Here is a 26,882-nt window from a genome sequence, read left to right on the forward strand (position 1 = left end):
GGGAGGGTCTTCCTCACCCAAAGCGTGGGCAGTTGCTGTGCAAGGGTCGTAGGCACGCAGACAGCGCCACCTGTAAGCTCCTCTCTTGGTCCCCCCGTCTGGCACTTACCAGCCCTTACTGAGCAGCTGCAGGATGGGGTCCAAGCAACCCCCTTACTTGTTCCTTCTCCTCAGGCCTCCATCTTGGGTATTTACAAAATGGGTTCATGTGTGGCAGGGACTCAGTCATCTATAATATGAGACCTGGGCGGAAACTTTGCAGATTTTAGTTTCTTGGTTCTCATCCTGGTGATTCAAACGTTTAGGGAAATGAACGTCATCAGCTGAGGGTTATATAAGCCTTGTACTTGTTTTAGCTATTCTGGAAACCTAGACTGCTGACTACTTGGTGATGGCCCAGGTGACTCATGATTCTCTTGGTCATACTTCCTGGGAAGTGAATGAAGTTGCAGCTTAAGGGCCCCTCATTTGCGTGGGTCTCTACCAAGGCCCTGGTAGGGCCCTGCGGCCTGTTCCCATGGTCATATATAGTCTGTAAATTTTGCAAAAGTTATTCCTTATGAATTTTTTTGGTTCTCATTCAAAAACAAAATTCTAACTTCGTGCCTAATTTTGTATTATTTTGCTTCAGGAGGGCTTCCCAAGTTGTAAAAGCTTCAGGCTCCACGATACTTAGATTCACCCCTATTCCAAGGTCATTCCAGTTTCTAGCCCTTGTACGGTTTCTTAGTTTTGGAGGAGTTTGGGAAGTTTTGTTTTTCCAGTTCTAAATGCATAGATGGCGGCTTAGTGGAAGTAGAGAACCAGAGATTTCCTTAACTAAAGAGAAGTAAAAATGGATGCTCGCATGGCAATGTTATACAGCCTCTGTGAACTTTAGGGTCACTGCTGGGAATGAAAGAACAGAACCAAACACAGACCACAGAAAGCATTCTGCCGAGAAAGGTGTGTGATGAATTCATGAGGTTTTAGGACAAAGCAGCTCCTTTTGGAGTTTGGACCTGAGTTTTAGATCTCTGTCTCTCACAAGGACTCCACTGAGAAGGGATAAAGTCTTTTGTGCCTTTACCAGTGAATTATCTTTTTTTTTTGAGCCGTTATGCGACATGAGGTCTGTCCTCTTCTTTTATCAGCAAGGAATAGTTGAGAGCCTCCTTTCACAATGATTTTTTTAATTTAATATCAGGACCACAAAGGGAACAAAGCATGATTTAACACAAGTCTGCCTGGCCTAAGAAATCCTGACAGGTTAAAATCCAGATGAAAAAAAAATCCCTACATGCAGGCCTGGTTATGCCTGTCACGTAAGGAGCCTGCATTATGGAAGATTTACAATAACAGTCCTTTTGACAGGAGGCCCTCCTGAGCAGCCTATAAAATCCAGTATGATCCTTAAACATGGGATTTGCACAGGGCTCACCCGGAGCATCCACTGAGAAGTGATAAACCTAAATGAATTGTTTCATTCTTCAGCTGTTTCTGGGAGGTGTTATCTGACAGACGAGAGCCTTGTGATTTTGAGGGAAGCTGAATTTCTTATTAAGATAATTTATACCCAAAGGGATCATAACTGAGAAAATTGAAAAATATATGAAGGCATAAAGCATCGTTTGGAACGCAGTAAAGTCACCATTGGATTTCTCTGGCAGCCACGTTTTCCAGGACAGGACTCTTTTTCTGGATGGACAAGGAAAGCTGGTTTTTCTCATTTTGGTTTTTCAGACTTCTCACTTGTTTGCATGGCATCCATGGTATATCGGTAGTATAAACAACTTGACCTTACTAGTTCTGGTTTTGCTAACTAGTTAGTCGGGTGACCTTGCGGAGGTCATTCACTTCTTTGGCTTTCATGTGTTACTCAAGGATAATAGTAATTCCAACTCTCCTTCAAAGGGCTTTAGTGAAGATTTAATGAGATAATATATTAGACAATATTTTTTATGTGCAACCTGTCTGGTTTAGAATTAAACTGAAGGTAATATTTCAATGTTCTGATAGTCTATAATATACCTTGGGGTTTTTGTATCAACCAATCAAGTAGAATCCATTGAGTACTTCCTAAGTCCTGAGGATGCTGTTAAAGGCTGTTGACTTAAAAAATAATTGTTGCTTCCATTTTGATCGGAAACTATAATGAATCACCTGCTACTTGGTCTGTGTTCTGTAGCCACTGAGGCCAGCATTCTCCACATCACCGGACCTTCTTTATGAGGACCCTGGACAGATCCTTCTGCCTGGTTTTAAGACCAGGCTCATCTTTACCCTGTTGGCCCTGAGAATTGCATAACTGATGAAGACTATCATATCATGTCAGCTTTGAGAAAAATTAGAGGGAAACTGTTGGCCCACCCGTGGCAAATGGTCAAGACTCTATGAGAAGCTCTTCACCTTTTCTGAAGAGTCCTCCTTCTTGGCTTTATCTTTCTACCCTTGTTTTCCTCTTTTTCTCTACCCAATTTCTGTTTTTGTTTCATTTTGTTCTTATATGTCTTTATAAGGCATGTTAGAATCTGTTTTTAATGTGGGGCACAAATAATAAATAAAGGACTAATTATAACAGAGATAAAGTAAGAAGGTTTAAGGAAAACCACAGTGAACTTCTCCAGGGAAAGCAATCAGTGCTTCTATTGGTAGCAATTCGTCTATACCTGCCTCCACACTGTCCAGTCTACTCAAGGAAAGCAAATACATTTAAAGGTAGAAAATGTTAAATTCCAAAGTGTTCCTATTTGAAACCATAGAATTATTTGATTTCAAATGTGGCCTGAGTTAGGTCTGGATCTCCATTCTCTGGTAAGCAGCCACTTTCATAATTTTCAGGCATACTACCTGAAATGTCTTTATGTGTACCTTGTAATCCTTGCTATATAAAGGGTGAAGCTGATAAAAATTGATGAGGGTAAAAATATCAAATTCTGCTTTGGACCTCAAGCCCCCGAGACCTGCATGGTCTTACCACCTACCACACTCTCCTTTTCTGGTTATCTTGTCTGCCCTGCTAAGGGTGTCAGTTTCTCAGGATACCCTCCATTGACACAGCATCCTCCCCTGTGTTCACGTCCTCATCCACCAACACTCTTCACCCCTGGTCCTTCTTCTCCCACCAACATCCTCTCCTAGCCTCTCTCACTTTCTTCTCTAGAGCCCCTTGTTAATTTTTCTAAGAGTACAATTCGTGTTCTAAAATAATCCCTCCACATCCTCCCCATACCAATCCTAGATTACTCTTTTTTTTTTTTTTTTTTTTTTGCGGTACGCAGGCCTCTCACTGCTGTGGCCTCTCCCGTTGCAGAGCACAGGCTCCGGACGCGCAGGCTCAGCGGCCATGGTTCACGGGCCCAGCCACTCCGCGGCATGTGGGATCTTCTTGGACCGGGGCACGAACCCGTGTCCCCTGCATCGGCAGGCGGACTCTCAACCACTGCGCCACCAGGGAAGCCCCCTAGATTACTCTTGATGACATTTATCCCCTGGGCATCACTCAAGTGGAGGCAGACCATTCCTTGACCTCCATCATGCTGTACCCTTAAGATTCTCACTAGACCCCTTGTCTTCACCCCATGCCAACTAAATCCTTACTTTTTCTGAAGTCCTATCATGCAGCAGTTCTCAAAGAGTAGTCTACAGACTTCTGGAAGTTCCCATGAGGTCAAAACTATTTCCATAATAACACTAAGACATTATTTGCTTTGTCAACCATGTTGACATTTACACCCATGGTGCAAAAGCAATAGTGGTTAAAACTCCTGGTACTTTGGTATGAATCAGTGCAGTGGCACCTAACTGTACTTACTAGTATTTGTATTCTTCACAGCCACACACTCACAGTTAAAAAAAAAAAAGTGCAATAAAGAAAAATATCTATTTAACTTCAGAATGTCCTTGATGAAGCAGTTAAAGTTATTAGTTTTATTAACTCTTTATTCTTGAGCACATGCCTTTTTAATAATCTGAATAACGAAGTGAGAAGTACACATAAAGCAATTCTGTGGCATACCAAAATACAATGTGTGACTTGAGAAAATGTTCTAAGATGTTCTAAGCTGCACTAGATGCTTATTTTTCTCCTGGAACACAGAAAGAACAACGAACAGACAAACCATAGTTATGCAGACATAGATACTTGGCGGACATTATATCAAAAACGAATGAATGAGTGTGTCACTTGAAGGAAAATAACTGACAGTGTCTGTTGCCAATGATAAAGAACATACTTTCAAGCAAAAATTAGAATTTTGTAAAACTTGTATCCACCAACAAGGATATGACAGCTTTCCAATATGGAAAGACTTTTTGATAAGATAGGTGGTAATATTAGTGAATGTGATTTTTGATATTGTGTAATGAAATGTGTCAACATTTGGAAAAGCTGTATAACTCAAGGAACCAATATTTTCCAAATGACCGATGTACACTATGACAGAATCCTGCATGAGTAAAAAGTCCACTAAAGGTGCAAAGTAGATAAACGGATTTTAATGTAATCAAATAAAAATGTTATTTGATTATGGCTTCAGATTCAACATTGCAATAGACTTTTAGGAACTGCCACTAGTTGAGTTTTGATGAAGTATCAAGGAAGAATATTCACAATTACTTGAAAGGCTAATTGCAATGCTCTTCCCTTTTCCAACCACATATTTGGGTGAGGCCAGCTTTTCTTCAAACCCTTCAGACAAAACAGCATAATGTAACAGAAGCAGATATGAGATTCCAGGTCTCTTCTATGAAGTCAGAAATGAAAGAGATTTGCAAAAATCTAAAACCAGGCCAGTCTTCTCATTAAATGTTATCTTTTTGGGGAAAACAGTTATTTTTCATAAAAAGATTATTTTGTCATATGATGGATTTATGATTGTTACTAGGAGATGAATTTATAAATAAATATTTTTCAATTTCTCAGTTTTAATTTCTAGTACAATAAACATGAATAGATAAAATTCACATTAACAAAGTTCTTTAGGATGGACTTAGAGATTCTCATACTAAGCGAAGTAAGTCAGGCAGAGAAAGACAAATATATGATATCACTTATATGTGGAATCTAAAATATGACACAAATGAACTTATCTCCAAAACAGAAACAGACTCACAGACATAGAGAACAGACTTGTAGTTGCCAAGGGGGAGGGTGGGGGGAGGGGAGGGATGGATTGGGAAGTTGGGGTTAGCAGATGCAAACTCTTATATCTAGAATGGATAAACAACAAGGTCCTACTGTAGAGCACAAGGAGCTATATTCAATATCCTGGGATGAACCGTAACAGAAAAGAATATGAAAAAGAATGTATATATATTTATAACTGAATCATTTTGCTACACAGCAGAAGTTAACACAACATTGTAAATCAAGTATATTTCAATAAAATAAATTGAAAAAAGAAAGTTCTTTAGGATCTTCCATCATTTTTGTGTGTAGCAAGGTCCAGAGACCAGAGTTTGAGATCATCGTTGTACAGCTTTATCCAAACCAGTGGCTAAAAAGAGATTAACTATTGAGGAATTAACTTATTGTGTTTGTGGGGTACCAGACTGGAGGACACTGGCAGCCAAAGGTCAGGAAAATATTACTGTGTGCCTGGTGGGAGCCTGGGCATCAAAACCATAGAAAATTTGCTGTAAAGGCAGGTGGAAAACCCCTGGGGCTGGCTCTGATCAAGTCACTGTTTTGTCTAAGGGTACACCTGGCACGTTCACTGCGCTGGGTCTGCCTCTCACCAGTTTGCTCTGGTATCCCGCTGCCTCAGCAAATGAAATGTTTGTCATGTCACTAGTGGGAAAAAAAATAGAGATAGCCAGCAAATTCCCAGTGCTTGGCCAGCCGTCACCCCCACCACTACAAGTTCTCAAAAGACCTGTGCAGAGAGGACAAGCCAAGTAAAAATTAGTTGTTTATTATTATTATCATTATAGAGATGGGCCCCAGATGGGCCAGTGAAAACCCTGGTCTCTGAGCCCTGGGCTGCACCCCCGGCCTGGTGGAAGACCTCTTTTTGCTTTTGGTCTAAGCCCAAAACAAGTGATATCAAAGAGGCTTCTGTCACCCGCCACCTCCAGCTTGCTGCCCGTATTAGCTACCTGGGACCCTCTTTTGAAGAGTACAATAGTGGAGAAAATAATTGCAGTCGTCACTGACGTCTGACATTCATATAACCCCTGCCCTAAGCCTGAAGCCTCGCCTCCTGGATTCCTTTCTCCTAATCCAGGCTCTTGAGGCCAAAAGGCTGAGATGAGAAGCATAAAGAAGACATAAAACAAAAAGCAAGGAATTAGACTCCAAGGAAAAGAACACCTCCTCCCCCAAGGCTATGCTGAGGTCCTGGGGAGGGGGCAGGAAGGAAACTCCCACACTAGAAATGGCAAAACATAGAGCCACAAAGAAACCCATGGATTTTGTCCTAAAAGATATGATATGCCACATAGAAATAAGATCTTTTAATTTCTTAATTCCTCCCATTCCTGAAAATTCTCAGATTAATCAAACCACCAGCTTTGATTTTACCAGCCGAGACTATTCCCATTGTGAGGAACCAGAAAGCATTTTATTCACCAGGATTCTTGTTCAGGAAAACACAGGAGTGTTGGGAAAGAATTCCTAAGAAATTCTTAGGAAGCCCCAGGCTGAAGCCCCAGGCCTGGGAGTTGGCTGATCCCAAGGTTTGAGAGTTGAGAATGAAAAATACGCAAGGAACAAACAAGGAAAGACCCCTGTTTTGTTCTTGCTAGGGAAAGAGGAATAAGAACAGAGCCTGAAAAGGAGGAAGAACCCCTCAGATATCTCCATAAATGTCATGAAACTGAAACAAAAAGCTGTTTTGAAAAGGGTTATTATGGGATTATTATGAAATCGTGTGTGTGAATCTTTTGAAAATTATAAAAGTTCTATAGAACGTAAAGAATCTTTCACTCAATTAAAAAAATGTGGAAAAAAATACATAAAGAAAAAAAAGAGGTTCCCTATTAATGACATTCAAATTCTTTAAAAAAAATTGCCATGGCCACCAAGGTTTCAATAAACATCCTTATATGTAAACAAAAATAAAAACAGAAAACAAAAAACATACACACAGAAAAAAAAAAAAGACAACAAGTGTGTGTAGACATGAGTCAAAAATGGGAGAAACTATGGTGGGCCACACACTGGGGAATCTCAGAAATGTGCAGCAGCCTTTGGAAAGATCACAAGCCTTGGACTTGAGGGTCTGAGACAAGTTCACTTGGATGTCCAAGAGGCAGGAAGACCTTCCCGGACATCTGAGTTCCTGTTCCCATGCAGCCTCGGAGGGCAGTGATTCTCTAACCTGACATCACCTTGTTGATTCTATTAGATGTGGTCACACAGGAGCCTTGGGGAAGCTTATTGCTCTCCATCTCTTGCTCTTATTAATGCAACGATCTCTCCCTCTCAGTCTAGTAGGGTAATTATGGATGTAATTGAAAACATCTGTGTATTCTGGTCCCGGCTCTGCCAATAACTGCCCATGTGACCGTGGGCAGGTCCTCGTCTCTTCAGACCTCAGAGCCCTGATTTGTAAAATGATGGAGGTGAGGAGGGAAAGGCTGAGTTAATTATCCCTTTTGTCCCTTACAAATGCAAATGCAATGAATCTTGCAGTATTAATCTTTCATGCATCTTCATTCTCACTTGAACTCACTCTTATGACAAAATGCCTTTTATTGTAGAAATAAAAGAATCAGCGTTTTTTTGTTTTATTTTTTTAATAGATGTTATTTCCTTAGTGACAATTTCTCCTTTAAGAACACAGAGTAACTTAACATGCACTGGTTTTGTTACTCATAATAGGATCTTTTTTTACTTTTTAAACTAAGAGGAACTAGATAGGTGGTGTTAATATATATATATGTATTTCTTTTAATTCTCTAGTTTTCCTTTACGTCTTTCCCCATTCTTGCAGGTGTTCTCTTATTTGTGTCTGTGTCTGCCTCTCACCTTAGATTCTTAGATCATTGAGATTCAGAACAAAACGATCCTCATCTCTGTAGCCTTCTAAAACCTAAAGACCATCCTTTGTACAAAGTGAGCATTGAATAGATATTTCTTCAGTTGAATTGAAATTTGTGTCAAATCAAAATTTTTTAATTATTGCTTTGTATTGTGATAGGCTTGGTTGTGCTGCAGAAATATCCACAAATCTCAGTGGTTTCATGCACTAGAGAGTTCTTTTCCTTTGCCAAGGCAAAGTCAGCTATAGGATGGGGTGGGAGTTGGGAAAAAGATGTTTTCTGTTCCACAGAGTCACTCAGAGACCCAGGCTGAGGAGAATCCTACTTCTGACTACGCTACCATCTGGAGCACATGGCATCTTCAGGGAAAGAGACTGAAAATTTTCTCGAGGGCTTTTTTCCTGCTTTCTGTACCCATTTCATCGACCAGAACTAATCACATGGCACTGCCTGACTAGAAGGATTTTGGGTCGTGTGGGCTCCCATACATGTAGGCAAGAACAGTGCCCCCAAGCTTGATAATCACTAGCAGTGTCCACCACATGCTTTACTCAATTGGAGATAATGGACTCCTTTGAGAATCTTATGACCATTACGATCCCTCTCCCAGAAACAAACATATATGTTGAAACACTCAACACTTTGCATAATTGTCAGGTTTTTCATTAATTTCTAACCCCATTCACTGGTCCCCCTACAGATCCTTAGACACAGGTTATGAGTCCTTTGACAGAATCCACAGGCATGTTTAGTAACTGGTAGCAGACCAACAGGTGAAAAAAAATACATTACAGAGTTCTGTTTTAATTTTATGTTAGGAAGAGCCTATTTATTTACCTAGTTATTTGTTTTTGTCAGATCTGGCATAGTACAAGATATATGGCCAATGGACTTTCCTCTGTGTTTGTTTTTATCAGGAAAAATTTGAGGGTCTGTTCCGGACTTATGATGACTGTGTGACGTTCCAGCTATTTAAGAGTTTCAGACGTGTCCGAATAAACTTCAGCAATCCCAAATCTGCAGCCCGAGCCAGGATAGAGCTTCATGAAACCCAGTTCAGAGGGAAAAAATTAAAACTCTACTTTGCACAGGTAAGATCATTCTTTACCAAAGTGAATCCTTTTGCCCTGCATTATTTTTTTTTTTTACCTTTTCAAAATATAAATGGAGCCCTTTCTACTTTCAGATTGGCTTGTAGTCTATAATTCGTTCACTGAGAAACAAACTTATATCATGATTCCCAGGCAGGGACAGCATAGTGGTTTAGAAAGCAGGTTCTGAGGGCCAGCAGTCTTGGTTCTAATCTAGGCAGGTTACATAACCTCACTAGGCCTCAGTTTCCTCATCTGTAAAATGGGGATGATAACATACTCCCTACACTGTCATTATGAGGATTAAGTGAATTACTGTGTGTTAAAGTGCTTAACATTCAGTAAATGCACAGTGAATGCCAGCTAGTACTTGTAATAAGAATGCTCTGATCACGACTTAGCTAGCAGGGTTATAATTAAATTATATGACAGTTTTAATGGACTGTATACATTTTCAGCGATTCATATCCATGAGAAAAAGTTACAAACATATGGAAATCAATATTGTGTTTTATTTTATCCAAAAATAAATTCTGGCTATTATAAAAAGGCACGGGTAATTCTTGGCAATATTTATGAAGTCTATAGCAGTAGAAACTCAATGTCCATAATGTTTCATTAGTGTCTTCATTTCATTATTAGTTATCTCAATCCATCTGTTATTGGTCTGTAAGGATCATTTCCGCCTTTGGACTCTGAAGAGATGACACAATGAAATGAACATAGACTTTACTTCTTTTTAAAGCTGAATAGTATTCCATTGTATGTATATATCATATTTTCTTTATCCATTCATCTGTCCATGAACATTTAGGTTGTATCCACGTCTTGACGATTTCAAATAGTGCTACAATGAATATAGGAGTGCTAATATTTGCTCAATGTCCTGATTTCAATTCTTTTGGATAAATACCCAGGAGTAGAATTGCTAGATCATATGGTAGTTCTATTTTAATTTTTTTTGAGGAATCCCCCCATTTTGTTTTCCAAGGCAGCTGCTCGATTTGCATTCCCACCAACAGTGTGGAAGAGTTCCAATTTCTCCACATTCACACCAACACTTGTTGTCTTTTGTTCTTTTGATCATAGCCATTCTGACAGGTGTGAGGTGATACCTCATTATGGTTTTGATTTGCAGTTCCCTGATGATTAGTGATGTTGATCCTTTTTTCTTTTACCTATTGGCCATTTGTATGTCTTCTTTATAGACGTGTCTATTCAAGTCCTCAGCCCACTTTTTAATCAGGTTATTAGAGTTGGTTGAGCCAAAAGGTAGAAACAACCCAAATGTTCAAAAATGGGTGAACAGATATACAAATTGTGGTCTATCCATTCAGTAGAATATTATCCAACCATGAAAAGGAACGAAGTACTAATACATGCTACATCATGGATGAATCTTGAAAACATTATGCTAAGTGAAAGAAGCTGGATGCAAAATATCACATGTTCTATGAGTTGATTATAAGAAATGTCCAGGATACGCAAATCCATAGAAACAGAAAGCAAATGGATGGTTGCCACGATCTGACCAGAGGCAGAAATGGTAGTAACTGTTTAATGGGTACAGGGTTTCCTCTGGGGTAATAAAAATACTTGGAATCTCGATAGTAGTGGTGATTGCACAATATCGGGCATATACTAAATGCCACTGAAATTGTTCAGTTTAAAATGGTTTAATTTCAAATTATGTGACTGTCACCTCAATTAAGAGAGAGAGAGAGAGAGAGAGAGAGGAAGGGAGAAAGATAGGAAGGTGGGAAGGAAGGAAGGAAGAAAGGATGGGGAGGGGAGGGGAGGGGCAAGGAGGGGTCTTAGGACCAGCACCATCAGCATCGCCTGGGAACTTGTTAGCAATGCAGATTCTCAGGCCCTGCCCCCGATCTCAGAAACTCCAGGAGCGGGGCTCAGCAATCCGACTCAGTAAGCTTCCCAGGTCATTCTTAGGCAGCTAAATGTTGAGATCCACTTATTTGCGGATCAAATAAGGTAACTGAGCACGTGGTGTGTGGTCAGTAGTCACTATTATTGTAGCCTGGCTCATTGGTTCACTTGTCACACCTGGCTGAGAGCCAGGCTCTGCGTCTTAGTGGAACAACATGGCACATCTGAGGCCACAATGAATCATGTGTCTTCATTTCTACTGTGTTTGAAAGGTCCAGACTCCAGAGACAGACGGAGACAAACTGCATTTGGCTCCACCACAGCCCGCCAAACAGTTTCTCATCTCACCCCCTGCCTCTCCTCCTGTCGGCTGGCAGCCCATCAGTGATGCCACACCAGTCCTTAACTATGACCTCCTCTATGCCGTGGCCAAACTAGGACCAGGTAAGCTCTGTGGGCCTTCCTGAAAATAAATATTTGTCAGCAACTTAGAAAAGCCAAGCAAGATAACAGTCCTGAAATCCTGGGCTCCCGGTAACATCTGCATTTCTAATGGGTTTATCGCTGTATGTGGCCAGCGAGAGGAATGATGAATGAAAATGCAGCGTCAGACTTTGTACCTGTTCAAAAACAATTCAGAAACTGGCACGAAAATGTCAGTCCGTGCAAATTCTGGATTGCAATGAAGATATTCTAAGTTTGCAAAACAGGCAAAATGAGCTCTACCAGCTAGCACGACGAGGTTTCTATGCTGTGCAGCCTTGTTTTATGGCTGTGCCCAGGAATCTTCTGCTACAAGACAAGCCACCTGCCAAAGTGAAGCCTCTGAGTCCCCAAGAAGCCAGTCACAATAGCCTCTAACTTTAGAAAAATCTACGGTCATTTTGTTCCAGTGTTGGTACCTGTAGTTTGGATGCTCTCATTTTCACTGCAGTGTAGTATTCCACTGGGCGATTCCACCACCATTCTGTATTCATCCACTCTCCTGTGGACGGACATTTAGATGGTTTCCAGACGCACTTATCCAAAAGCTTATGTTTTATACCTAGAAGTGATACTGTCCTCAGTTTCAACAGATGGCGCCACCTTGTACTCCATAGTAGTTTTCCTATATTATAGCAGGAGAGGAAGTGGGGGAGAGTGGGTGGTCCGAAACCAGGTGGCAGCTGAGGTTTTAGGCACCAAAGATCCAAAGGTAAATAATGGCCATTGTGTCTTCTCTCTCTTCCAGTGGTTCTCCCGCTGTGAGAGGGGGCTGACCGCACCCCGAGAGATTCTGATTTAATTGACTTGGGTCAACTCAGGCATTGGTATTTTTAAAAATCTCCCCAGGTGATTCTGATGTGCAGATGGGTTCAAGAACCACTGGTAGCCAAATACCGGGGCTGTTAAATTTATAATAAGCTCTTATCAGTACTTTTTAGTGTGGTCAGGAAAACATTTGGCATCAGAATCTCCCACCGCAGAAATCTGCAGTTTTAATGAGCACACGTGTTGATTCTTGCATACACTGAAATTTAAGAATCCTGGGTATGAGGGTGACCCGCTCTCCCGGTTCACGCATACTCAGGGGTCCTGGGAACTTGTGATGCTAAAACCAAGAAATTCCCAGGCAATTCAGGGAAAGCTGACCATCCTACTGGGTCTTCAGATTTGATTAATAATTACTCCCTGCAAGAGAATTACTGGCTGTCCCATGTGTAGCATTAAAGTCAGATTACAGCACTTTCAAGGGGAGGGTCTTTGGGTGTTTCTTTGTAATCACCGACCAGTCACTCAGCTTCCCGGAGCCTTTAAAATAGCCATTGTTTTCAACTACTGAGAAGCAGTAGGTGTCTAACTACTAAGATGGGCTGAGGAAAAAAGCAATATAATGATAAGGGAGATGTTTATGGAATGTGATTTCCTTGAAAGTCTAGTCCACATACAGGAATCCTGGACATATGCACTCCCACGTGCATGGTATGTGCGAATGTGGTAGAGTGTGTATGATAAATCAGGTCTGCTCGTCAAGGCTATGACCCGTTTCTCCCAGTAATTCAGGGCACCTCAGAAGCAGGACCAATGAAAGCTGCCATCCTTGGAGCTGCTCATTTGACTCCCAAGCAGATATTAACAAGGACACAGTTGAACATCTGGTACAGCGGTTTTGAATGTCAGCAAACAGAGCTCTACACAGAATCTACACTAAGGTCTTGGCTAGAGGGCCTAGGAGTCACTGGCCAACTTGCATTTTACAGGAGGGGAAACTGAGGCCCAGAGAGGGGGGCAGAAATGACTTGCCAGTGACAGGACCAGGGCCCTGAGGCAGTACTCTTCCTGCTTCACTCTTTATAAAGGGAGTCCAGGCTAAATCAGACTTTCGGATCCCAGCTGGCCTCTGGTCTTCTCACTGTAATCCAGTAAATGACAATCATTTTTTATCCAGAGCCTAAAAGAAAATTCATTTATAGTCAGTGTTCTCAAAGCTTGATGCAAAGGCAAGATAAGGACAAGTCTCAGACGCCTGCACTGGCTCACTGAGCTGAGTCCCAGGTCTGGAGGGCACTGCCAGGCACCAGTGTGACCTGGGACTGACAGAGGCAGAAGGAGTAGAGGCAATGGGAACCAGGTCTCAGAAGGGAAGCTCACAGGACCTGGTTCGGAGGAGTGAGAAAGTAGGAAGGAAATGGTCTTAAGGAGGCAGAAAAAAGGGGGTTCTTTTTAGAGTTGTGAATAATTTATCGACAGTGTTAAAAATTCATGCCTTTTGCCTTAATTGTGCCGCTAACCTATGAGCCTCACCTTCCCTTACCAAGTAAATCTACCAGTTTTGAAGTGCCCTGTGGTGCAGTCAACACGGAAGTAGGCACTATTAATATTCCCATTTTCCAGATCTGACCACCGAGCTGTAGAGAGGTGAACACACTTGCTTGGGGTGACACAGCTAGTTGGGGGCGGAGACAAATGTCAACCCTGGCTCTTCTGACCATCACTGGGCCAGATCCAATGGTCTCTATTAAGGATCCTAGCTGCCTGGGTGGACTTTAGGCCAACTCTGCTCTGACATGGGCAGAACATTTATCTCAACCCTCCCTTGACAGTCACCTCTAACACCATCATAACTTCCAGAAAGTCTAATCCAGGGTCTTGTAAGTGTGCAAATGAAGATCTGTGCGCTATGTGGGCAACGGCGAATGTGGAGACTCTCCTGCTCTTTATAGGTGACTGATATCAGCGCCCCATAGAACAGCTGCAGTTTGGGTGTCTTCTCTTCATTTATCCTTCTCTCCATTCCTTGCCAGCAGTTTAAGGCTGTTTCTTTTTATTTAGTTATCCACGTGTCCTGTTCCAGTGTCCTTGAAGCTTCTGCACCCCACACAGATGAATGATTTATTCCCAACAATTGAGCCGAAAATATCACAGAGGTTCTAGTAGAGGCCTGGGCCTCTGGCAGCTGTTTCGGCTGCATTGATGAGAGGGCAGGGCCACAGCCTGCATCCCCCCACCCACGCCTCTGCCCCCTCCCCAACCAGGTGCCAAGGCAAGGAACTACTCCTTCAGTCTCCTCCTAGAACTTTCCACAAATGCTCACTTCCCCTTGTGGTAATTTTCTGTTGCTCATCTTTCTGTCTTTTCTGCTTTTTGAGGGGAGAATGCAGGTTTCATTCATTTTGGTATTCCCAGGGCCTGATAGCAGTTTGCACATAGTAGATGCTCAATAAATATCGAATGAATGAATGCATGAGACCCCCTAGAGATAATTCTTCATTGGCAAATGGCTGCTGCTTTATGGCTTTAGCCAGACTGAGTCAGGCAGCACTGAATTAATGTTTTCTCCACCAAGAGGACTTCTAGCATTTCCATTTGAAAAAATAATAATAATTTAGTAAAATTCTTTTTTTTTTTTTTGCTGTACGCGGGTCTCTCACCGTTGTGGCCTCTCCCTCTGCGGAGCACAGGCTCCAGACGCGCAGGCCTAGCGGCCACGGCTCACGGGCCCAGCTGCTCCGCGGCATGTGGGATCTTCCCGGATGGGGGCTCGAACCCATGTCCCCTGCATCGGCAGGCAGACTCTCAACCACTGCGCCACCAGGGAAGCCCTAAAATTCATTTTTTGTTCCCTAGGCAGAATCATTTCAGTAACAAATTATAAGTCATTCCATGTTAAGGATGACTACCTCAATTCCAGCAGTAGAGAAATAAATTAGAATGAGAGCAGAGAAAAGCAACTCAAATGATCAAAGGAATGGTATTCTTCTTCCTTCGGAGGAGTGACGAATAGTGCTCAGCTGGTTCAGCTGAGTGACTGAGAAGGGATGCAGAAATCTAAGGATGCTGAAGAAAAGTAACTCTAACGAAAGAGCATCTCTGAGCAGGGATCCGGCGTGAGACGGTCCTCGGGCCCGGAATCGCGTTGGCAAACCAGCTGACTTGTGGGAGCTTTGGCACGTGTAGCTGCCCATGGAAGGCAATCGTGTGCTCTATTTAGACCCTTTCATGGAGGATAAATGGGAGAGTGAGGACACAGGCCTTAGCTCAGACAGGAAGGGGCAAAACAGCACCTCGTTCTTTAAGCAAGGCACACTGGTGACCCTCTTCCAGAGAGGGGCAACTTGTGCTCCCCGGAACTTCTAAAGAAGCTCTTGAAACGAGCATGGAGGGAACAGTGCAATTACAAAGGGACCATGATCAAACCCAAGCTTGTGGGTTTCCTCTGAGATCCTTTGAAATCCTTAATGGGATGTTAACGACATGAGACCAGGGCTACCCAACACTGGAGAAGCATCTCTCTGTACTATTTATTATAGTGAGAACAAATTCATAGTCTGGAAAATATATGAGAGGCACAATTTCAAACATTTTTAACCACTGTCTCCATGACTATATGTTCTGTTTTTCATCCAGAAAGTAAGTAAAATAGATAACTAAGGGGAAAGCTGTAAATAGAAACAATGGTTAAAACTTACATATGGGGCTTACTGTGTGTCAGGCATTGTTCTAAACACCTTACTATATAGATTATCTCATTTAATGTTCACTGTGACTCTACGAGAAGGTGGTGTTATTCTCCTCATTTATACAGCTGGGGAATGTGAGGCACAGAGCGGTTAAGTAATCTGCCCAAGGCTACACAGCTGGTAAGTTAAAATACGTCCCTCTGCCCCTGGTGAGAAACAGAAAGGATTAATGAAGCCAGCACCCTTACCTTGAAGAGTGCAAAGTTTGCAAAACCAGGGAATTCTCTTGAAGAGTAAAATTAATTTCTCCAAAAGAAATTCCAGACTGTTGCAAAAGGACATTTTAAAAATACAAAAGAACTTAGACATTCGTTCCTCCAAATTTCATTCCTCTGTTTATTGGCACCTCCTAAAATGTATCCACAGCATTGGTTCTTTAAAGCAAGTTTGATGCTTTCCTCTAATGTCAGGCAGGACACGTGGATCAGAATTCACCATCCTCTGCTTCTTTTAAAGGACAGGTCTATATAAAACAGAAGCTTTCTATGCAAATCAGAACTACAATGAGGTATCGCCTCACTCCGGTCAGAATGGCCATCATCAAAAAGTCTACAAATAATAAATGCTGAAGAGGGTGTGGAGAAAAAGAAACCCTCCTACACTGTTGGTAGGAATGTAAATTGATGTAGCCACTATGGAGAACAGTATGGAGGTTCCCTCAAAAACTAAAAATAGAGTTACCATGTGATGCAGCAATCCCACTCCTGGGCATATATCTGGAAAAGACGAAAACTAATTCAAAAAGATAAATGCATCCCAGTGTTCATAGCAGCACTATTTACAACAGCCAAGACATGGACGCAACCTAAGTGTCCATTGACAGATGAATGGATAAAGAAGATGAGGTATAGATATACAATGGAATATTACTCAGCCATAAAAAAGAATGAAATAATGCCATTTGCAGCAGCATGGATGGACCTAGAGATTATCATGCTAAGTGTAGTAAGTCAGACAGAGAAAGACAAATACATATGATGTCACTTATATGTGGGATCTAAAGAAAATGATACAAATGAACTTATTTATAAGAGAGAAACAGACTCACAGACACAGAAAACAAACTTATGGTTAGCAAAAGGGAAAGGTGGGGGGAGGGATAAATTAGGAGTTTGGGATTAATAGGTACACACTACTATATATAAAATAAACAAGGACCTACTTATACACAGGGAACTATATTCAATATCATGTAATAAACTATAATGGGAAAGAACCTGAAAAACATTATATATATATATGCTAGAAACTAACACAATGTTGTAAATCAACTATACTTCAATTAAAAAAAACAAAAAAACAGAAGCTTTCTACATTTATATTAATTCCCCTAGTGAATTTACAGACACCCATCATTTAACAATGACCTGGACAAAATAAGATGAGCTTTTTCCTGGTGGAGAATGAATCGGATATTTTCTTTTGTTTATTTTATAATGCCTATTATTCCTGACTCCAGAAAGAGTATAATCCTATGTTCTTTTTGGATGTAAAACAAAATAGGAAACACAAAACCCAGCCCAGCAAAACAGCTTATCTGTACACATTAGCAAAATGGCAAAATAGAGAGATGTCCATGGCACTAGATGGGTGGTCAGTCAGAGGTGGGCTGTGAAATGTCAGCTTATTCTGCTCTCTAGGATGGCTCTGGAAGGTCAAGTTCATTGTCACTGGAAATGCCTGCAAGGAGAAATATGGAAAGTCATTGTCTGGGCATTTTTTTCCTCCTGCTATTTTTAGCTCTTGTTAGAGAGATCAATTTTAGTTAACTGCAGAGGAGGGCTTAAAATGGTGCTCGAGTTTCGAGTTGCGTACATCGGCTATATTTAGATTTTTTTCCAAATTCTTCTCCATCAAAACATGTCATAGTAATTGCTGGTTTGCTTCTCAGTATACATTGTTTCTCCCCAAACAGAAAATAGATTTCATTAATACGTGTCACGTATAAGGAAGAAACATTTTCTGTTCCAGGCTCATTGATTCCAAGGTAGGGAAAATTCCATTTTTTAAATATAGATGAACATCTATATTTGGGGTACCTGTAGCATGACCGCTATCTAAGCCCCAGTTCTTGTTCGACAACTGCTATACTCTGATCACAGGCACAAAAAGCAAATAAAACAGCCAGTCCCAGGGTTCCATGTAGCGCAGTCTCTGCACGTCACCCCCGACCCGAGGGACACGCAGATTTGTGAGCCCAGGACGGACACGAGCTCCTTATTTTACACCTACTTTCGAAGAATTTTCCCGGGGGGGGGGGTGATGTTAAAGGGGCTTTTCTTCTTAGCATATATTCCACAATTATCCTCAATCACTACTGAGTAGCAAGATGAAATATTTCCTCTTCTTATTTCACAGGTAAAATATGCACGTTGTAGGAAAACGGAAAAGACACAGGAGCAAAACGTGGGGGTGTGGGCGTGTGTGCGCATGCGCCGTGCGCATACCCATAGTCCCAATGCCAGGTCGCTATTTTGGGGAAAGGAGGAACAGGGTGATCATTCCCAGATTGGAGAACCTCCTGATTCTATGGCCAAATACAAAGTGAGAGTGCGCCCGCTTCCCTTCCTCACGTCTGCATTTTCCTCTCATCCCGGGAACACAAGCCCCTCCTCACAGGCTCCGGGGACCCTGTCTCCCTGGTTTCTCTTTATCTTTCCACCTTCTCCCTCTCTGGTTCCCTTGGTCCTTTACCTCCACCTAGGGCTCCACTCCTTTGTCTCAACCACTAATGCAGGGGCCTCAATCCGTTGTCCCCATGAATTCCCTTCAGGTCCTAAATGACTCAGGAGGGAATGAAGATAAATGGCCACCTAATCCAGTCTTAGAGGAAAAGCCCCAGAAGATAAGCAAACTTTATTTTTTTTTTAACTGAAGGATAGTTGATTTACAATATTATGTTAGTTTCAGGAGTACAGCATAATGATTCAATTTTTTTACAGATTATACTCCATTAAAAGTTATTACAAAATAATGGCTATAACTCCCTGTGCTCTTCAACATACCCTTGTTACTCATCTATTTTATACATGGTAGTTTGTATCTCTTAATCCTCTACCCCCTCTTGCCCCTCTGCCTTCCCTCTCCTCACTGAAAACCACTAGTTTGTTCTCTGTATCTGAGTTGGTTTCTGTTTTGCTATATGTATTTATTTTATCTTTTAGATTCCACATATAAGTGATATCAAATAGTATTTGTCTTTCTCTGCCTGACTAATTTCACTAAGCATAATATTCCCTAGGTCCGTCCACACTGCTGCAAGCGGCAGAATCATTCTTTTTTATGGAGGAGTAATATTCCATTGCACACGCGCATGCGTGTGTGTGTGTGTGTGTGTGTGTGTGTATCACATCTTCTTTATCCATTCTTCTGTTGATGGGCACTTGGGTTGCTTCCATATCTTGGCTACTGTAAATAACACTGCTATGAACATTGGGGTGCATGTATCTTTTCAAATTAGTGTTTTTATTTTTTCCAGATAAATACCCAAGGGTGGAATTACTGGAACATATGGTAGTCCTATTTTTAATTTTTTGAGGAACCACTCGCTATACTGTTTTCTATAGTGGCTGCACCAATTTACATTCCCACCAATAGTGTACAAAGGTTCCCTTTTCTACACATCCTCACCAATATTTGTTACTTGTAAGACTTTTTGATGATAGCCATTCTGACAAGTGTGAGGCAAACTTTCTTTTATTGAAATAGAGCACCTCTTAAAACAAAACTATGGAAGTATTCTGCCTCTCCCCACCTCCCTCTTCCTCTCCCTCCCCTTATCCCTCCTCCATCTTACCAGAGACCACTTCTGTTTTCCTAGTTTGTTGAGGGTCGGGGCTGAGGAGAGGGGTGGGTGAGGAAGAAGACCCCCGATCACTCACATGGATAATCTTTTCCTAACATGCACATATTCCAGACCTACTGAGGCAGGGAGGTCCATGTGTAGCCCTGATGTCTTTTCTGTGCCCTCCCAACCTCATTCCTGAACATCACAGGCAATATGGCGGTCATGCTTTCACACTCGGTGGACCTCCATTGGAGTCCTGTCTCCACCACTTGTTTGTGGTGACCTGGAGCAATTTACTTCCCCCGCTGCACCTCTTTTTATTTAATGGTGATTATTTGACAACTTGCAAGCTCATTATGAAGATACAATAAGTAATATACATAAAGCACTTAGCCCAGTGCCTGACACATAAGAACTATCAAATCCATAGTGGGTTCTGTGATCATTCTGCTCTGAGCAGTATTGTTTAGCAAGGCATCCTCAGAGAGATTTCTTGTTTCCTCTGCCAGTACATGAATTACAGAGTCTACCAGGCAGTAAGAACAAGGTGCGCGTCCTTTGAGGTGCTGGTTGTTATTTACATGGGCTTGTTCTCGGAACTGCCAGTGAAATATTTGGGTTGGGCTAGGCTTTGCTTTATACCTTCTGCCACCCAAGCCAAGAGGGCGTTTTTTGACAGAAACAGCTGCTGTGTAAAGGAAAGGGACAGAGTTGCTCTTCCGTGACTCATCCTGCCCTCATGTCTACCTACTGCATTTTTCTCCGAGGGTTTCCAAAATTAAATATGAGCTTGTGGAATCGCTACGGAATCAGAGAGAAAAAAATTGCAGAAGACTTCCCTCTCTGCAAATACTTCTTCCTCCCTGGATTTTTTAAAAAAAATCCTAAATCCCTCTTTCTACTTCTGCTTAGAAAATCAGTTCTTTCTCCACTCTCAGACTGATCTGATGAATAGGTGGCTAACAAATAGCTGTGATTTTATTTATTTACTTATTTATTTATTTATTTATTTATATTTTTGGCCACACTGCATGGCTGCGGGATCTCAGTTCCCCGACCCGGGATTGAACCGAGACCACGGCAGTGAAAGCACCAAATCCTCACCACTAGACCACCAGGAAGCTACGAGCTGTGATTTTTAAAGTTTCAGTAAGCCCCTCTGCCCTGGATCATCTCCTCTTTTAATTTGTAGCTGTCAATCAAGCTCCAACTTGAAGAGAGGTGTTTCTCTTGCTTTAGGATGGTGATTAAAACTCAGGATGTGAGTTTGAATCCAGCCTCCACTTTTTATTAGCTGTGTGACTTTGAGCAACTTTCTTAACCTCTCTGTGTCTCAGCATCCTCAACCGTAAAATCGGATTGTTGCAAACATCAAATGAGATAATAGTAAATGCTTAGTGTGTGTTACCTACTTATTGTCACCTGATTTTCAAACCGTATCTTAGTCTCCTGCTGAAATGTAAGTGTCCATGTTAAGCTCTCAGCTCAGTGTTTCTCAGTGTGGCATTTTGGAACTGACAATGCAGTACATTTAGCATCTTTGGGCCTCACCTACTAAATGCCAGTATCCACGCCCTACGCAGTCCCTATGACAACCAAAAAAAAGATCCACATCACATTTCCAGACACCATTGGGAATGGAGCACCTCTGATTGAGAAGCACACTAATTACACTGTGGTGGTATTTATCAGGTGGTTCTCAAATATGGCAAAGAGTCATCAGAGACACAGAGGCCAGGGGTGCCTAGTAAGGTGTCAGGTACCAGTGTGGGAGCAGAAACAAGTGGGGCAAGAGGGGGGACAGTACAGAGACATGCTCCCCGCCCCCTTCCCAGACACAGACACACATTTTCTTTCCTTCCCTTTGGAAAAATAGGGGAAGACAAGATTGCCAGTAAATAACTTAAAAATATCGTGAAATAACATATCTGTGGGAGGGAGGGGTGCAGCTTTGAGCAACTTTATGATGTTTTTCACTATAACTCAGTCCTTCTACTGAGGAACCCGTTGGGCCGCAAACCAAACCAGCATCTGCCCTGCCAGGATTGAGAGAGGGTTAAAAGGCAGTAAGCTCAAATACTGGCTGGTGCCTGGGGTGGAGGAACGGAGGTACAAGTCACCCCTCACCCCTTCCCAGCTCCCCACCTCTCCCCTATCTGAGAGCCAGACCAGGGCCAGGTGCCTCCGTCTACACAGTTGACCAGAGAATGGTAATCCAGGGCTTGTGGGCCCTCCCCTCCCTGCCAAATGCTATCAAGTCCTAACCCTAACACTTGAAAAAAAAGGCAATCCAAATGTGAACCCTTTCAAACACATTTCCAATCATTCTGAACCCTTCCCTCTGTCTCTGTGTTCAATCTCCCAACAGGCAGCATGTTCAGTAAAAATAACCCGCATGGAAATTCCATTTTGTTTATTCCATAAATCAGGACTGATGCCCGCTACTTCCTCTTGAAAAAAAAAATCACGTTTACAATTTAAAAAATTGGGGGTAGGGGTTTGCAGTGTCAACTCAACATGACCAAGCCTGAAACGATTTTACTACTGGCATTTTCAGTTTTCTTCTTAATCAAATGTTAAAGGGCTGTTAATCCACACTGAAGTGTAGCACTCATCACACAACAGAGCATGGCCCCGCGTTCAAGGGTCGAGTCAGAGATGCTCTTGGCACTTGCCTTGATAAGCCATCATCCATTCTTAAAATTCAGTATAGATTAATAACTGACACCTGCTTTTTCCTGTTTGGTTCAGAACTTGCTGAGGGTTAGATAAGAAGTAAGGTAGATAAGATTAATAATGCCAGCTTTGTTTCTGATGAAAGGCTAACGCTGAGAAGGCGGCCAAGATGAGTGACAGCCAGGGCTCCCTAGTAGTCAAATCCAGGGAATTCCCTGGCTGTCCAGGGGTTAGGACTCTGCGCTTTCATTGCTATGGGCCCAGGTTCAATCTCTGGTCAGAGAACAAAGACCCCACAAGCCTCGCGGTGCATACAAAAAACAAAACAAAACCAAAAAGACTAGCCAAAGGAATCCTATTTAAAAAAAATAAAAATAGTGAAACCCAGAGCCATGCAGTTTTACCCAGCCTGTCCCAGAGATGGAAACAGTCAGACTGCCCCACAGTGCAGGGTTTTTTCTGCTGGGCTTTGCACGTGGCCGAGAGCACGGCAGAGCACAAGCCCTTTGCAGGCAGGCCTGGATCAAGAGAGAGGTGGCACAGGGTGAGCTGGCATTGCCAGTTCCTTTCCCCAAAGGTACTCGTCAGATGTCACTCCTCTTCCACTGGGGAGGAGTAAAAGAGGGGCCAGCGTGAGGGGTCCCAGTGATGGGCTAATGGAACTCCCTCCCCTTGGAAGGAATCACTGGAACTGGTGAAGTATCCATTCTAACATAGCACGTGAGCAGGGAAGAAAAGAGGAAAAATCACCAAAGGCAATGAATTTCAACTCAATTGTAGGGGGTTAGCTTGCTTTTGAACAAAGAACTTACATGACCTGTGCCCCACTTATCAATTGCTACATAACAAACTACACCAAAATGTAGGGCTTGAGCAACAACAATCATTTATTTTGCTCACGAATTTGCTCTTGGAACAGGGCCCCGGGGGGGGCGCTCATCTCTGCTTCGTGCAGCGTTGCTGGGGCCACTCACCTGGGGATGGGCGAATCAGCTTTCACGATGGTTCACTCACTTGGCTGGCAAGTTGGCATGGCTGTTGGCTGGCAGCCCAGATAGGCTGTGGTTTCTCTCCGTGGGAGCCTCTTCGTGTGCTGCTTGGGCTTCCTTATAATATGGAGGCGGGGTTCCAAGCATGAGCACCCTGGCAGAGCCAGGTGGTAGTGCCTGGCATTTTTGTGGCCTAACTCAGAAGTCGCACTGGTTGCTTCTGCCATACTGTATTAGTCAAGGCATCCAAGAGGCCTGAACAGATTTTAGGAGAAGGATCAAAGAGGGAGCAGTCCTCAGTGCAGGAGTGGCAAGGTTCTAGAAGAGTAATGTCGGGCAGGAAATATTATGGCCATCTTTGCAAAACACAGTAGATCTACTACGACACGTAACTTTCCTGTTGAGTATTCACCTTGAATATGAGAGGTAGTAGAGGTAAAGCAACAAGAAATCATGGAGGATCTATTTCCAGAGAGTCCAAAGTTACCATAAGAGATGCAAATTATCTCAGTCTATAATTTGTAGTCCCTTTATTTTTTATAATTTACTAAATGTTGTCTTCTAAAAAGGTTCATTGTCAAGGAGATCTTACCTAGAATAACTAGCAATGGGCCAAACCAAAAAGGGGCAAGATACAGAAGGAATAACTGTTCGCGAAAACATGAGTTGCCATGAGAGAATATTAAAAGTTAAAACCAGGACTTTCAGCAGACTTTCAAAGGCTCTCTTGTAGAATCTGAAAGCAGTAGAGTCGTGAGAGGCGGGGCTGGAGAGGGATTATGAGCTCATTCTTTGAGGTCAGGTGGACCTGACTTTGAATCGTGGCTCTGCCATTCACTACCCGTGTGATCTCAATGTCCTCCTGTATCATCGAGACATTATGAAACCCACATTACAGAGCTGTTGCCGTAATTTAAATATCCAATTTACGTGAAGTACTTAGAGCTGTGTCCGGCATTTACTAAGGGCTCAGTAAATAGCTGGTGGTGTGTTTCAGGTAGATGGCAAGTGTCTGTGACCCCTCCTATGTCCTGGCACCGAGAGCTCACAGAAAATAGGACAAATACCTGCCCTTCAGTGGTTTTTAGCTTAGTGGGAAAGCTAAAACTTACACACGTCTTTTGAACTGTGCCCAAGCCCATGACAGTTCCAAAGGCCTGGATGAGAATTTAACGTGTGACCACGTGCCAGAGGAGTTTACACTTGCTTGGCTGGGAATTTGTTTCATGGAAGGAGGTGGAAAACCCTAACCAATGCCTCTTCTGAGGGCTTCTGGTCCTGGCCTCTTTTCTGAGGCCTGGGGAGAGGACAGTTTGAATACGAACTCGAGGAGTTGCGAGTGTGAAGGGTGAGCCTTGGCTTGGCCTTGAAAAGACACACTGGTCTGCTTGGCCACCCCTCCTCGTCGCCTCCTGAGCCCAGTGGGTCCCCAGGGGGTGACGGCACTGACGTCAGCCTTCATGGTAGAGGAATTAGCTGAAGCCCAAAGGGAAAGTGAGGCCAAAAACAGAAAAGTTCAATCAAGCAAGACCAAAGCTATGTCTTTTTTTTTTTTTAAAGCTGTCTTTTTTTTTTTTAAAGCTATGTCTTTTTTTTTAAATTTTTTTTAAAGCTATGTCTTTTTTTTTTTTTTAAAGCTATGTCTTTTTTTTTTAAATCTATGTCTTTTTTTTTTAATTTTTTTAAAGCTATGTCTTTTTTTTTAAAGCTATGTCTTTTTTTTTTAATTTTTTTAAAGCTATGTCTTTTTTTTTTTTTAAAGCTATGTCTTTTTTTTTTTTTTTTTTTAAAGCTGTCTTTTGATTCTGTGGGCTCTCAGCAGCTATTGGGCTTTGCCGGATTTTGATAGTAAGAAAGTTTCCAAAAACATAACAGTGAAATCTCAGCATTAATGGGGTCACAGCAGTAAAACAGCTCTACTACCAAGTAGTCTGACTTTGTTAACTCAATGTGAAAGTTGCCCTGCACAGGGTGGCCCGCATCCCAAGCGTGCCCCCAGCACACCTAGTCTAAGGGGAAAGCGTCTCCTTTCAAATAGATAAACACACTGCAGCTAGAGGTGTCTTTAAGAGAATATTCTTTATCCAAGCCAGGGCAGAGAAAGGGTTTCATCAAACAGCTAGCTTCATTATGCACATTTTACTACTATTTTTTTTTTTTTAAAGCCAGCTTCTTTCCAACAGATGAAGAAAGGGAAATCTGGTCAGTCCCCTGGCTGGGGTCCCTGCTGTCACCACCTCACCCGCAGGTCCCTTGGTCTCCATCTGCCATGGCAGATTCTTTTCTGTCATTCCCCCATCAGAAGATGAGAGGCTGTTGCTCGCCTCATCCCGGCATGACACCCAACAGGGCAATGGAGGGGAGCACGTCAGCCACTAATGTCTCTGCAAAAGGCACTGCTTCTCCAAACAGGAGGACGTCGAAGGAATCCCGTGCGGAAAAACAAGAGCTACCTCATCTGATTACTCAGAAATTATCTCTTTCTCTGTTTCTTGTCTGAAGGTGTCTCTCATTCAGACTTGCAAAGCATTCCGGGAGGAAAGAGAAAAGTCTAGAAACCCTGGGTACGATGAACTCCATCATCGTCCACAGGATTTGCTGTTCTCCCAGAAACAAAGATGAGAAGGCCAAAGACGAAGAGTGCTGGTGGCCGGGAGGGGCCGCAGAGCTGATCTGGGATGCCTGGCTTCTTCTCCCGTGTGCGTCTTCAGCATCCCTCCCTCTGCTACCCTCTCCCCGCACTATTATCATTTTCCAACGAAAAATTGTGGTGCGGACTGGAGGAAGGGAGGGGGCAAGTTATTTGCACACCAGCATCCTCACAGGACCACTGCCCCCAGCCTGTCACACCAAACCATGTAAGAGCGTCCACCCAGACACTGAAACACGGAGAAGCACCTAGGGGTGCTGGGTACCAAAGTAGATGCCACTACATCTGAAGTTGCAGAGTTGCATCCTCATGCTGCTAAACTCTCTTTGCAACAAGCGCCCCCAGTAAGCTGTCAGGTGTTTGAAAACAGCTGCTCAAAGAAGCCACCACCCAAGGTCTGCCCACCTGTTGCCCAGAGCCTCTCATGGAACGCCCAGGTGAAGCCGGCTGCACACAGCTTCCTCTCTTTAGCAATGTCTGCAGTGGCTCTTCTCCCTTGGGCTTTTGATAAAAATGACAAATTGCTTTGAAGGAGAACGGAACAAACACAATTGTGAGCTGTGAGTAGCATCAATGTGTACATCCCAACTACAAGGGCATGTAGGATAATAAGTTCAGTGAGGATTCCAGGGAAGTTAGGTTCGGACAGACTATCCATCCCTGCTAGCCGGCAGGGAAGCAAAGCGTAGCATGAGTTCTGCTCCGTGTTCCCTGTTTTTGTCACTCTCCTCTCCTGAATCCATGCCGGCCCCGTCAGCTCTCTGTATCAAAAAAGTCAACCTCCCTGGTGGCGCAGTGGTTGAGAGTCTGCCTGCCGATGCAGGGCACACGGGTTCGAGC

The 26,882-nt window shown here is 42.7% G+C and overlaps 1 protein-coding gene across 1 annotated transcript in view; it reads left to right on the top strand.

Annotated features, from left to right (window-relative positions):
• RCAN2 (regulator of calcineurin 2) overlaps positions 1–26,882 on the top strand; it is a 221,808-nt gene that overhangs the window by 188,008 nt on the left and 6,918 nt on the right. Inside the window, exons 2-3 of the mRNA XM_022582053.3 lie at positions 8,883–9,056; positions 11,213–11,384. Coding sequence (XP_022437761.1) covers positions 8,883–9,056; positions 11,213–11,384 — 346 coding nt within the window. The remainder of the gene's footprint in view (positions 1–8,882; positions 9,057–11,212; positions 11,385–26,882) is intronic.

Source organism: Delphinapterus leucas, chromosome 10, assembly GCF_059928025.1.
Source record: "Delphinapterus leucas isolate spDelLeu-1000000601 "Yukka" chromosome 10, BTC_Dleu_Yukka2, whole genome shotgun sequence".
Classification (NCBI taxonomy): Eukaryota; Metazoa; Chordata; class Mammalia; order Artiodactyla; family Monodontidae; genus Delphinapterus; species Delphinapterus leucas.